This window comes from Pristis pectinata, chromosome 20 (genome assembly GCF_009764475.1).
Source record: "Pristis pectinata isolate sPriPec2 chromosome 20, sPriPec2.1.pri, whole genome shotgun sequence".
NCBI lineage: Eukaryota > Metazoa > Chordata > Chondrichthyes > Rhinopristiformes > Pristidae > Pristis > Pristis pectinata.
Genome location: NC_067424.1, coordinates 17,460,422 through 17,473,669, shown reverse-complemented (window position 1 = coordinate 17,473,669; position 13,248 = coordinate 17,460,422). Strand labels below are relative to the sequence as shown.

Sequence of the window (13,248 nt, the reverse complement as noted above, 5' to 3'; positions counted from 1 at the left end):
AGTAACTTGACGAAAGAAATAGAGGAGAAGGAGGGAAAGGTTTAGGGTTACTGAAGGCATGGCTGCCAATGGTAGAGCGAATGAGTGTGTGGAACATTAAGATAACAGAATTGGGGCCACAGAAACCTTTCAGAAGTTACAGAGATAGGGAAGTGGTGATGCCTTGGAGGGAGTTTGAAATGGCGATGGAAATATTAAAATGAAGGCTTTGCTCTGTCAGGTCCCAATGTCTGTCAGCAAACACAGCATGAATGGCTGAACAGAAGAGAAAGTGCTACCATTGAATCAGGAGTGACAGAAAGTGCTGACCAAAGTAGTGACCAAAGTAATAATCAATCCATTCTAACTAAACTCAATTTGCCATTAAGTAATTAGTTAAGTTAGTTAATTAGTTAACTCGGTAATGAATTTTATGTAAATTGTCATTATGTTCCAGGAAATAGAATCTCCATGGCCAGCACAGGACAGGCAAACTCAAGATATACTGCTGTTAGCTCTTTTGGTTTCGGGCCACAGAAAGCAGGGAGGTTTGAGCATAGTTCCAAACATGGATATGCAAAGCTTCACTTTCCACCATCCCGATGGCATTTCATTTTAATTAGCAGGGAGTTGCTGGAATTATCAACACTGTAACATTTTAAAAGATTAGAAGTAAAATTCTTGGTTTACTGAAATAAACTTACCATTAAACTGGATTGTAATCAGACTGCTTCCTGACACTGGCCTTGCTTGTTTACCCAAGCCCCATTCCAAATGACTTCACATTTGAATTCTACATTTGTAACAAAATCATTTTACAAGTCCAGGATATAACTAACTTTGCTTTGAGCAATTAAGTTGAATCTTCAGACAGGAACATACATGTCAAATGCATGTTTTGATTAAAAAATGTTTTATTAAATAAATCACTGAATAAGTAGTGACAAAGATTTTCAATGCAATTGTCTGCAACTGCTGAACATTTTAATATAAAAGCCAAGTCTCTTGTCGAAACTTGTGTGAAATATTTTACAACTGTGCCATCTGCAGCTGTTTATGTTCAGGCAAAATACTAATGTTTGTTTTTTTTTCTTTTTAAAAATACATTCACTTCACAGGGTAATATATTCTTACTAAATATTGTTATGAAATGAAAATACTTTACATTTCCCTTTGGGCCAGTGCAGATTTCTTTTAATTTATTCTTAGGACGTGAGCATCACTGGCAAATACAATGCTTTGCTGCTTATGGTGGTAGGACTTTTTCAGGAACCACTGGATTTCCTGTTTGGCAAAGTTCGCTACAACTGACTGGCTCACTTGGCCGTTCAGAGGATAGTTACCTCAGAACTGTGAGCCAGTTATGGTTAAGTGTGACAAGGTTCCTTCCCTGAAGGGCATTTGTGAACCAGATGAGCTTTGACAACCAATTGAAACAAACCCCTCCACTGCATAGTCTCATGTGATCAGTTCACATAATAACATGCTCCACTATTTTCTGTCCTCTTAAATAGATGATCAATGCTCTGTGTTCTTTCCCTGCTCTACTGATGCCAAACAGTAGTATTTTATGGACTTGGCTCCTACCTTCTAGAGTGATTAACATCAACAAACGAAGCCACATGGCAGAAGTATAATCAGCCAATCATCTACTTGATATGCAGTGATAGTAATGGGCTGTCCAACCACAATTCTCAAATTATCTTACTAATTTTAAAAGAGAGAAAATTGTTTTCACACCAATGCATCCCAAATCACTCTGCAGTCAGTGAAGGTACTTCTGCAATGTAGACATTGTTGAAATGTGGACAATTTACACATAGCAAGTTCCCACATAGAACTAGGTAGTATGGATCAGGTAATGTGTGTTGTTGATGTTAGCTGAGTGGTGAAAATTCACTAAGACAGTTTTTATAATTTAGTTATAATTCAGTGCTTGTTATACCGCTAATAACTTTGAAAAACAAAAGAAGTTTGAGAGACTAAATTATTATATTTTATTATCCATGTTCATGAAACATTCCTAATCTTGCAGTACACACCAATTCTGCAAGGCATTAAGCATACCTTAGCATCTGAGATTGAATGAATATATCAGAGCAACAAAGCTGATTTTGCAACTGTCTTTTCCAGTCCTATGTTGTGTAGTAATTTGTTTCACATGTAAGTGCAGAAATCTCTCTTGTGCCACTCTCTGAAGAAACATCATGCTTTATCCTCAGCTGAAGTACTGTAGGTGACTCATCTCCTTTCTTCCCAGAAGAAACATCTTTTTTGACTTTAGTCTGGCCAAAATCAGGAGCTGCTATGGTGTGAGATAGTCATCAGCTGGAACATCCTAAATCAATATACTTGAGGAAAAATAACCAAGTCAACTGCCTTGGTTGAGAACTGTGAAAGTCCCACGTTCAGCCAAGACTCATTAAATCCATGACCCAAACTATTTTCTTTTTAATCAATTTGTGTTCCTGATGTTTGCCTTGGATCACACAAAGTGAATCTCAAAAGGAGTTGAATGTCCCACAGGCCATTAGCCAAAGTAAATGGACATGCATTAACATTCTTGTTCCAGGTCCAAAAATAATCAATTCAAAGACTATCAAGTTTTTCCACCATATCATATGTGAAGCTCACATATAGGCAATTTGTTCTTGTTAAGCTTTGAAGTATTCAACGTTATAGCTATTAGAATGTTATTCTGAACCTAGCGTGTAATGAATGACACATTAGTCATTCAGATGTCCAGCTATCATGGGATTATAGCTGAAGTAGCATTTTTCTATAGATCTGCTCGTTAAAGATGCTGTTGTGGTCAGCAGCATTTTGATATTCCAAGAGTGTCAAGGTAGAAGCTTGTGTTCATAATTCCCCAAAAAACGAATTCCTGATTTTGATTTGGATTGAAGTAGGCAGTTTGATGATTCTTCAAGGGAAAAGGGAAAAAAAAATCAAGGCACTTTAGACCACTGTCATGAATTTCTCAGCATTTGATTTTTAAATGACCCTTATGGACATCATGAACAAATCACTTGTTAAGTTTATTCAGTGTTTAAAAATTATTTAAATTATTTCTCCTTTTTTGATGAGTAGAAGCTGTGTCTGATACATCATGTACGTTAATCCTCACTCTCTCACTGTATCCCCTCAGTGTCAACAATCGATTGACTGTCTTTCCAAGAATACTTACCTTACTTTCACCAACTCCAACTCTGTTCCTTTTTGTGCTCTTATAGCTATTACACTGCTTCCATTCAGCACTGCTGAAGAGGCTGACTTCTTGCTGAGCTTTGCTTCCAAGGATGCCAGCTGCTCTCTGATGCTTGCCTCTCAATGTTACATGAGTATTCATAAACATGGACACTCTTCAGAAATGGCACGAACGAGGAGAAAGGCTCCAAAGCAATTTTCTTTTCCCTACCGTGCAAGAGTTGAGTCCAACTATATTTCATTTAGCCATCTCATCTTGGTACAAGTACAATTTTAAACTCAAAAACCAATCTATGCTGAGGTTAGATACATTTCTAGGATGGGGGGGCGGTGAGGTTGGTAGTTTGGGTGGAGATTGGCTCATATATTCAGGGAGAGTTCCTGATTAAATGGGTGCCAGTTTGGGGGTGGGAGGTGGTGGGAGTTGACTGAGCAGTAAGGTTGAGAATGATAAAAATCATTTACCGTATGTAAGTACAATGGAATTTTGTTTTCGTATTTTGTATGGGGATTGATGTAACTGTGTGTACCCAGTATCCTCCATATTATTCTTGTAGGACTGGTTTGTAGGCATTGCTGGCAAAGTCCATCTCTAATTGTCCTTGAGAAGTTGGTGGTGCACTCAGATTTTGATTCGCTGTGGTCCTTTTGATAAAGATGTGCCTACAATCCTTTTAGGAAGGTCATTCCAGGATTTAGACTCAGTAATGTCCAGGGTGCAACAACACAATTACAAGTCTATACACCGGGTGACTTGAAGAAGAATCTGCAAATGGTGGTATTCCTATGTGCCTACTACCCTTCTCCTTCTTGTAGAAGAGATGCTGGGTTTGGAATGGGCTATCAAAGTAGCCTTGGTTATTAACTGCAGTGAATTTCATAGATGGTACACACTGTCTGCTGGCGGTGGAGGGAAGGAATATTTGTGGTCATTGATGGAGCGTCCATCACGTGAGCTGCTTTGTCCTGGGCCACCTGTGTGCAGACAACCTTATCAGGCATACCTCCCGCACTACCAGTTGCTCCCTAATCATCCAATACCCTTACTTGAGAAAGTGGGTGCAGTGGTAACACCACAGCCATGGAAGTGAAGGAGATGTGGTAGTGTGTAGTGAGTATAGTGGGGACAGGTAGTCCACTCCCTTAGGGTTTACCTTCCTTTCTCTAACACATAGCTGAGCCACAGTAGTCTTTACAAGATTTTCCATTTCCCCTCTGTCTCTTCATCCACTAATTTTATTCCACTCCAACCATTTATACCTTCTCTAAACCATTACCTTTTTGGCTAGGACCAGTGATTAATCCTTCTACTCTGTTCACACACAGGACATCCTATTTTCTATTTCTTCAATGCCACTCCCACCCCAAGAATGATTTCCATGGCTTCGTTCTCAACTAAAAACTGTTTATCTCAAGTATTTTCCTGTTCTGCTGAATGGTAGTCAATCTGAGACATTAACTCCCTTGACCTGCTGAGAGTTTAGATTTTCTTAATATACATATTTTCTTGACTGTACAAAATATCAGATAAAGATTCCCTTATGATAAATCAAGCTACGGAATTTTATTTTCCCTCTCTTACATGTATCTGTTCAGAGAATACGCCAAGAGAGTTCACGAGGAGCAGATGTGCGTGTCCCCGAAGACTACTTTTCGTGACAGTTTAGAACAGCTGTAAAATCTTCAGTTAATCTCATGCGCAATATAGTACGATTTCCAGAGCCATTATACAAGTGACAAGAGATATATAACAATTGGTGTATTTGGAAAATACTACCATTCTCCATCACTTGTTGCTCACAGCTTCCACATTTTTTTGCAAGCAAACTCTGTATAAAACTAATCATTGGAACAAGAATAAGACTGAATTTTCTTTCCCTGACAATTGCATAACAAACTGCTATGTATGGCTGCTCCTTGCAATGAATCACTAATTAATTAAACAATGCAGACTAGATGTTCATGGAAGATTCATATGGTAATTAGTTATTTCCTGGATAATCATTAAAAGTAGCGGTAATGTTTGATGAGAGAAAGACAAAGGCAAATTATGACCAGCTGCGAACACTAGGCAGTCCTGTCATGAGAAGATCACTAACTGCTTTCCTTCAATTAACATAATCCTTTCAGCTAAAGAAATTCCATATGCCACAGAAGATAAATGAATGAGTGATTGGCAGCTCCTTCAACAACATTGTACTCATTGTGTTTGTAAATAAAAAATCACAAGACCAACCAGGGTTTTACATCCAACTTATTTTAGGAACATTGTGAATGGGAAAATATTTTGTGGTTCTGTGAATTGACTTCATTCTAAGTTCTTTCAGCAATGGTATAGAGCTCTGTGTTACAGATGTGTGTATTTGATAGAATTGTCTTTATTTTGAAAGTTCAACTCATTCTTTATGAACAGATCATTTAAACATGCAAAGCAGAATTACTGCATTCTTAAACTTAATGCATAATATTATTGACATCTCCAGGTTTCTTTTTATTGTATATATTTATGATGTATATATCTGTTAATGGCATAAACTCTGAATAATTTGGCTTTCTTTGTGCCTGAAAGGTCACAGTACCCCCGTTCTGTCAGTAACAACCTTACATTTAAAATTCGCACACATACCTCCTTTCTCCAGACCAATACCAGATGCCAAATGTCTAGTATCTGCCAGATACGTAGATTGCATAGCTCTGGAGAGCAAGTAGGTGGAGAAAATTCTGCATAACTATGATTTATTGCAGTAACTCCAGTCTGTGTGCAAAGCTACACAAAAGCTATTGAGTTTTAAAGATGATCTCCTTCAGTGAGGAATTGGAAATATAACATCACATGCAAATGTATCTGGTATTTGTGAGAAACTAAAGCCCTCTTGTGCCACACTCAGGTGAAGTCAGAAAGAGAGAGAGTTGTGACAGTAATAACTACAGCAAATGTTTCCTCTGCGTAATTATTGCCATGACATCTGTTGTTGAGGTGAAGGTCACTGCAGCAAACTCAATACTGAGAATATCCAATAATTCTATTTTCTGATCATGATTTGTGGATTAAAGAGCAAAGAGAATGCTAGTGGGATCTGTGTCTGTGTGTGAAAAAGAGAAAGAAAGCTCACAGTTAATTATAAAAGGAGAAAGGGAAAAGTTTATCCTATCCTAATCCTGACAGGATTGTGACAGGCCCATTCTTTTTCCTTCTGTTTAAAAGGGGCGCAGGCATTTACAATACAAGTCAATTTCTGTCATTGTTCATTGCTGATCCTTAGCCCCATAAGCCTCATAAAAGTGGCTTTCACATTTAAGATTGAGAACAGCTTGCATTACACTTTTGCTTAAGGACAAGTTATAGAAATTAGCTTGTCAGGTTACACTAAGTATTTCATAAATTAATGGTCACCATGCAAACAAAAATTCTGATTCAAAGTTAAGGTGATTTTTATTCTATGCTCCTAGATTGTATGTTGGATAATGTTATAATTTGTTTTTTTTCCCAATAAAAAAAATGAAGGTTAAACATTTGAGGTGTAGTTCAGATAATGAGGTAACACATGTCAAGACGTGTATAAGTAGGGCTTTTATTCTGGTATGCAGTGCAGAACTGAAACATTGCTTCCATGGTTTAAAAAAAACAATGCATTCACACCTTATGACCTATTGCTGTCAGCAGATCATTAGGCTGTTTCTGAATTTATTTTAGCCATTTTAAAAATAAAAGTAATAAATATGATTTAAACTAATCACATTCAGCAGCAGCTGAAGACAAGGTGAGAAAAGAACAGTTGAAATTAACCATGAATGTTCCAAGTGAAGATGCCAGGCTTTTTGCATATCTAAGACAAGCCATTGCCTTTCTTACAGTTACCTTCAGGCAGTTTGACTTCATCACCTTCATCAAATTCATTACAGTTCACTGCTGAAATAGATCTCAGTCGCTTACTGCTTGTGCTCTTCACAAAGCATCTGCCTGATCTCTAATTCTGCAATGCTCTGATGTGGAAACATTGACCAGAAAACTATTATTTCCAATGTTTCAGGAATTCTTAATGCAGAATTGATATCTCAAGCTGCAAAAGGTAAACATAAAACTTGCAATCCTCTATCCAGGAAGTCAGATTTTGTTAAGTCACTTGCCCAAATGTATATACAATTGCACTGACATTTTTGCTTTAAGTGAATTTATTGGATTATTCTAGACTGGAAACAATAGCATCACTAAATCATTATTTGATATCCCTGAGGACAATTTACACAAAATCTTAGTGAACCTTTCAGCTTTATAGAGTTTAATCAAAGCTTGAATACCAATTCAGAAAAATTTTAGCTGAAATTATAACCATCTGCATCTTGTATTGTGTCAAAATTACTTTCTCATGTTACATCTCAGAAACACAGTGTCTTGCTGGTTTGACCAAGTTTTTTTAACTGTAAGAATTATAGGGTTGACACTACTCTTGAAGTAATTACATGAGATGTAAAAAAACATCCTGAAATATCTGACACACATAAAACATTTACCTTTGTATGAGAACTTCAGGCGAGGTTTACTTTGCTTCCAGGCTTCATTCACCGGTAAAAGACAGAAGAAAACAACACAGCAGCACACAGCAGTAACCCTTGCAGGAGGAAACATGCTTCTGCAATCTTTTTCTCCAATTAAAATTGTACACTCCATGTTACAAGTCTACAGCATTACTCCAGTGCACGCCAGTCCCTCTGTATACCAATTCAATTCATTACAGTTCACTGCTGAAATAGTTCTGAAACCAATAGTGGGAGTGGTGATGCTGCTGCCAATCAGTCTCCATCAATTTGCATAAGTTCCAAAAGGAACAGACAAGAAAGGAGTGGTTTTGGCAGAGGCAAGCACTGTAAAATTATAGCCAGCAGTGTTGACATCTGCAGAACAACGGTTTGTATTAATTCAAGAAAGCTTTTAAGATGTACATAATTAATAAAGATTGGATGATAAACACCAGTTATTTTACATCTTTTAGGACAGACTTAATTTTCAATTAAGACAATCAGATTTGATCAGTAATGTATTGTGTAGATAAATTGTAACTTTTATGAATAAAGTATATTCTGGAAAAAACTCTATTTCGCTGGAAAAATCTATAACTGCTGTCCTATTATTTGGAAATCCCAGTGGTATGGCAACTGGCTCACCAAATGATTTTTCCTATGCTCCACACAAACTCACTGGGGTCCCATTCCCATTGCTCACATAAAGCTCACTGGTGCCCTGATTCCTTAAAACTCTCCAGGTTCACTGGAAATTTTATGTCCCACTGTGCAATTTCTTAAAAAAGAATGAATTAAAAGTGTGTTAGGGTATCAGAGTCATAGAGTAACACAGCATGGAAACAGGCCCTTTGGCCCAACTCATCTATGCTGACCATGGTGCCCACCAAGCTTGTCCTATTTCCATTGTTAGTGAGGACAGGAATAGAAAGATAGGCCAGGTGAATGCATGGCTGAGGAGCTGGTGCAAGGGGTAAGGATTCAGGTTCTTGGATTATTGGGATCTCTTCTCGGACAGAGGTGGCCTGTACAAGAGGGACACTTTACACCTGAAGTGGAGGGGGACAAATATCCTGGCAGGGAGATTCACTAGTGCTGCTCAGGAGGGTTTAAACTAGATTGGCAGAGGGAGTGGGACCCTGGTCAGTAGAGAGGCCAATGAGAAGTCTGTAGCCAACGAGAGAAAGTTTAGTAGTTAGGTTAGCCAAGAGCACAGTAAAGGGAGGAGGAAAGACCAATGATTTAAACTGCATTTATTTTAGTGTAAGAGGCTTAACAGGTCAGGCAGTTGGACTCAGGGCATGGATTGGCTCTGGGGACTAGATATTATAGCCATAACAGAAACAGAGGCTGAGAGAAGGGCAGGACTGGCAGCTCAATGTTCCAGGATACAGATGCTACAAGTCTGACTGAGGTATAGGTAACAGAAGAGGGAGAGTTGCTTTTTTAATGAGGGAGGACATAACAACTGTGCTTAGAGAGGATATTCCTCAGGGATCATCCAGTGAGGCCATATGGGTGGAACTTAGAAACAAGAGGGGGATGGTCACTTTGATGGGACTGTATTATAGGCCTACTAGTCAGCAGGAATTAGAGGATCAGATATGTAGAGAGATTGCGGATAGTTGTAAGAATAACAGGGTAGTATTAGTGGGCATTAATATGAATAACACCCAATAGTCTAGAATATTTACCTATCTGACACCATCAAAGTCCCGAGTGTGCCAGATTAATGGAGCTTTACTAAATATTACACTGATGACGTAATGATAGAATGCAAGGTCAGAACAGCCTGTGAAGTGATTTCCCCACTGCTGCTGGGTCAAAAGCTACAGATTAAAGTAGAGGCTCTTTATTCCAGATGTGTGGAATAATTAAAAACCAGGTCTTCTTGTGCAACTTTCACAGAATACTAAGGGTTCAGAGTGACACTGAAAGAGGCTGACAACAGCTTCCTTCCCATCTTGTCAGAAAGGAATTGAGAGAAACTAAGAGGAAATTAGATGTAAAAGGACAATCAGCACCATTAACACCAATCAGAAATGCAAAAACAAATGAAAAATAACAGAAGATTTTAATTGGAACACCAATAATAATATAATATATTTTTGGAGCTGATGAAGACTATTAATAATGCAAACAGCACAGTTCTGATGAAATGCAAAATTGCAATGTTAGCTCTATTCTATCTCCACAGATGCTGCCTGACTTGATATTAGTTCCAGCACTTTCTGCTTTGTTTCAGATTTAAGATTCTGCAGTATTTTGCTTTCATAAAGAGCATAGTTTCAATCTCTTGTCCAGCCATCAATGTTCTTTTTAACATTTCTTTTCATTCCTTTTCTCCCCATACATTTCAATGACCCTTCCTTATAATGTATTTCATGATATTATTATCCCATGTTAGAAAAGGTACCAAATTCCCCTCATACTCCTGATTTCCTGATCTACATTCCCTAGCATTTCAATCCTTCACCAAAACTGGAATTGTACTTGGATCAATCCCTTTTAAAATCCTGACAGCTTCTCAAGACCACAAGATAATAATGAACAAGAGAGGTCATCAAGTCCATTTTAGTTCACCCACTGAAAAAAATCCCACAGATTCTCAATTGCTACATGTAATTGTTCATTAAATTATTTCACAGAACCTTTCAATTATAAAAAAATTATAACACAGAAGGCAGCTATTTGGTCTCCATTGGGTCTGTCCCAGTTGAAAAAGAGCAACATAACCTAATCCCAACTTTCAATATTAATTCCAGAATCTTGCAGTTTATACTTATTCAAGTATACATCCAAGTACATTTTAAATGTGATGACAACAAGTTCCAAACTCCGGCCACCCTCCAAGGGAAAAGATTTTTCCTTATCTCCCCTCTAACTTTCTACCAATAACTTTAACTCCATAGTTTTTGACCTTTCTGCTAAAGGAAATAAGTCATTTCTATTTATTCTATGTGGGCACCTCAGTTTTATGCATCTCAGTCAAGTCTCTTCCACAGCTTCTTCTTTTCCCAAGACCACAGCCCTGGCTTATCCAATCTTTCCTCATAGTTGCAACTTTCCTCTCCTGGAAACATCCTCACAAATCTAGTCTGCACTCTACAGTGTTGACACATTTTTTGTGTAAATGTGGTGACTGGAACTGCACACAGTACTCAGGCTGTGACCTAACCACTGTTGTTGACACTTTAAGCATAAACTCCCTGTTATGTTCTATGCCTCAACTAATAAAGGAAAGCACACTGTGTGTCTTCTTAACTGTCTAATCTTGCTATCTGTGGATGTACATTGCTTTGCTTCTCCACATGACTCAAAATCCTGCCATTTATTGTATATTCCCTCACTTTGTTGCATCTCCCAAATATATTACCCTACACTGGACTAAATTCCATTTGTCACTTTGCTGTCTAGCTGAGCAGATAATGTACACCTTCCCATAAAGAAAAGCTTTCCACCTCACGGTTAATCATTCGGCCAATTTTTGTGTCAATTGAAAACTATTTTTATTATGCTCCCATGTGGAGGTCCAGATCAGTAACATATGTTACAAAAACAAAGGAAGGAAGTACCACCCCTGTGGAACACCACTGGTAACAGCCTTCTAGTCACAAACTAGGATTTTTGCCTGTGAATGGGCTTTCATACAATGCGCATTACGTGAAGAGCTCCATAATAACCATCTTAAATTGACTATTTAATAGTCTGAACCTGAACCACCTTAAGTTAAGGCAATATTCTAAAGTTACCTTTTCTATTCCCTGAAGTATTGCTTTGATCATTGAAACATTTTCTCTATCTCAATATTTCAATTCCTCCATTTCAAATATTACAAAAGGTATTAAGAAAACTTTGTAAAGTTAAAGATTGTCAATTAATACCTGAGAGGCAACAACACCTCCCAAACCTGCATTTTCTACCCTCAAGAAGGTCAAGGGCAGTGGGCACAAGGGAACACCATCATCTCTAGGATACCCTCCAAGTCACACATCATCCTTCTTGGAAATGTATAACTATTCCTTCATCATCGCTAGGTCGAAATCCTGGAAGTCTCTGCCAAACGGCATTGTAGGAGTAATTTATTCAGAAAAATTGCAGTGGTTCAAGAAAGCACCTACCCATCATCTTCCCAAGGACGATCAGGGACAGGCAATAAAGACTTGCCTTGCCAGTGATGCCTCCATCCTAAATGAATGAACTAAAAACATGTCCCTCACTTTAACCAATGCTCATAGCTGAAATTCCTAAGAGCTGACATTTCCTTTCTTTGCCTGACTCTGTATTTTTCAAAGACTTTTAAGATTACATACCAAGATTTGCTTACAGTATTACAGATAGAGTTGCTCTGTTAAACAGGGATGCTATCTCTTCAATTGTGTACTTTAACACTGTGCTACTACTTCCTAGGCTTTTTTATTGTAGCCAAACTTTGTAGGTGGTTTTGTTGAATTATTCACTGTAATCTTAATGTGGACCTTCACTCAGAGGAAAGCAAGCTGATAGCTGGATACAAGTACGAGTAAAGAGAGAAAACAAGTTAGTCTTCAGTAGCAGAAAAGGCGAGGGGATGGAGCACATGCATCAGGTATAACGTGCAGGGAAAGGAGGGAACAGCATTACCAACAAAGCCTTCATCATGACGGCCACCTTTATATGTGGCTGCATCAAGCGGTGCATAGAACTGAAGTAGACAGACACAAGTGTCACTATGTGCAGAGGCTCTACCTTGTCCCTGGGTGTTGTGAGGGATGGGCCTGTCCTCATTGCTGTGCAATGTTCCATTCAGTCGGACTTTGCCGCATCACCTCTTCTTCTGTTGGAAAGTTTCTGCAGAAAAGCACTTTTCAACACAAGTCCATCAGACAATGGTCAGCATGGAATGTCCTGCAACACTTGTGGGAGCAGGACATGATGGGTCCTGTGGGATGGCTTCCTGAGCAGTTAATGGTTAATGCCATTTAACAAAATGCCTCATTGCCAAAGCTCACCAACAAGCACTAAGACCTCACTTGGCTGGTCATGTGGGAAGACCTCCCCATCACATTCTTCCAGCACAGTCAGAGTCTCATTCCCAATGCACACTGCTTGCAAGATGGCAGCTGTGGTACATATGAAATGATCATCCACTTCTTTCCAGACTGGGAGTTTACCAAGAGGGTGTGGAAAAGGATGCATTGGTCCTTCTTGAAGTTTGTCCCGAGGAGCTGTGTGACAAAGATCTCTCTGATGTACAGGCTGTTCCCAGGGACACATACCAAGACAAACATCAAATGCTGGAAGATCATCAACTTGGTGTAAGGCATGCTTTGGCCTGCTTGAATCTTGTTGGTCTCCCAGTGTAAGGGGATGCCTCTAAGTGAATGCTGCTGACAGGTACACTCCAGGATGCAAGAGTACATGCTGAGAAATGTGCTAAAGCTTGGTGGAGAAGGAACACAGTCTAAGGTCAAGCTGAACAGTGAGGAGCTGGGTCCTGTGTAACAGCCTCTCAAACGCTTCATGGTTGTATTGTTTAGAGAGGAAACATAAATGATATTGATG

At 38.7% G+C, this 13,248-nt stretch overlaps 1 protein-coding gene across 1 annotated transcript in view; it reads right to left on the bottom strand.

Moving 5' to 3' along the window:
• The window catches only part of LOC127580812 (semaphorin-3D-like), a 77,262-nt gene extending 69,363 nt beyond the window's left edge, over positions 1 to 7,899 (bottom strand). Inside the window, exon 1 of the mRNA XM_052034722.1 lies at positions 7,699 to 7,899. Coding sequence (XP_051890682.1) covers positions 7,699 to 7,855 — 157 coding nt within the window. The 5' untranslated portion in view covers positions 7,856 to 7,899. The remainder of the gene's footprint in view (positions 1 to 7,698) is intronic.
• Between the last annotated feature and the right edge of the window lie 5,349 nt (positions 7,900 to 13,248).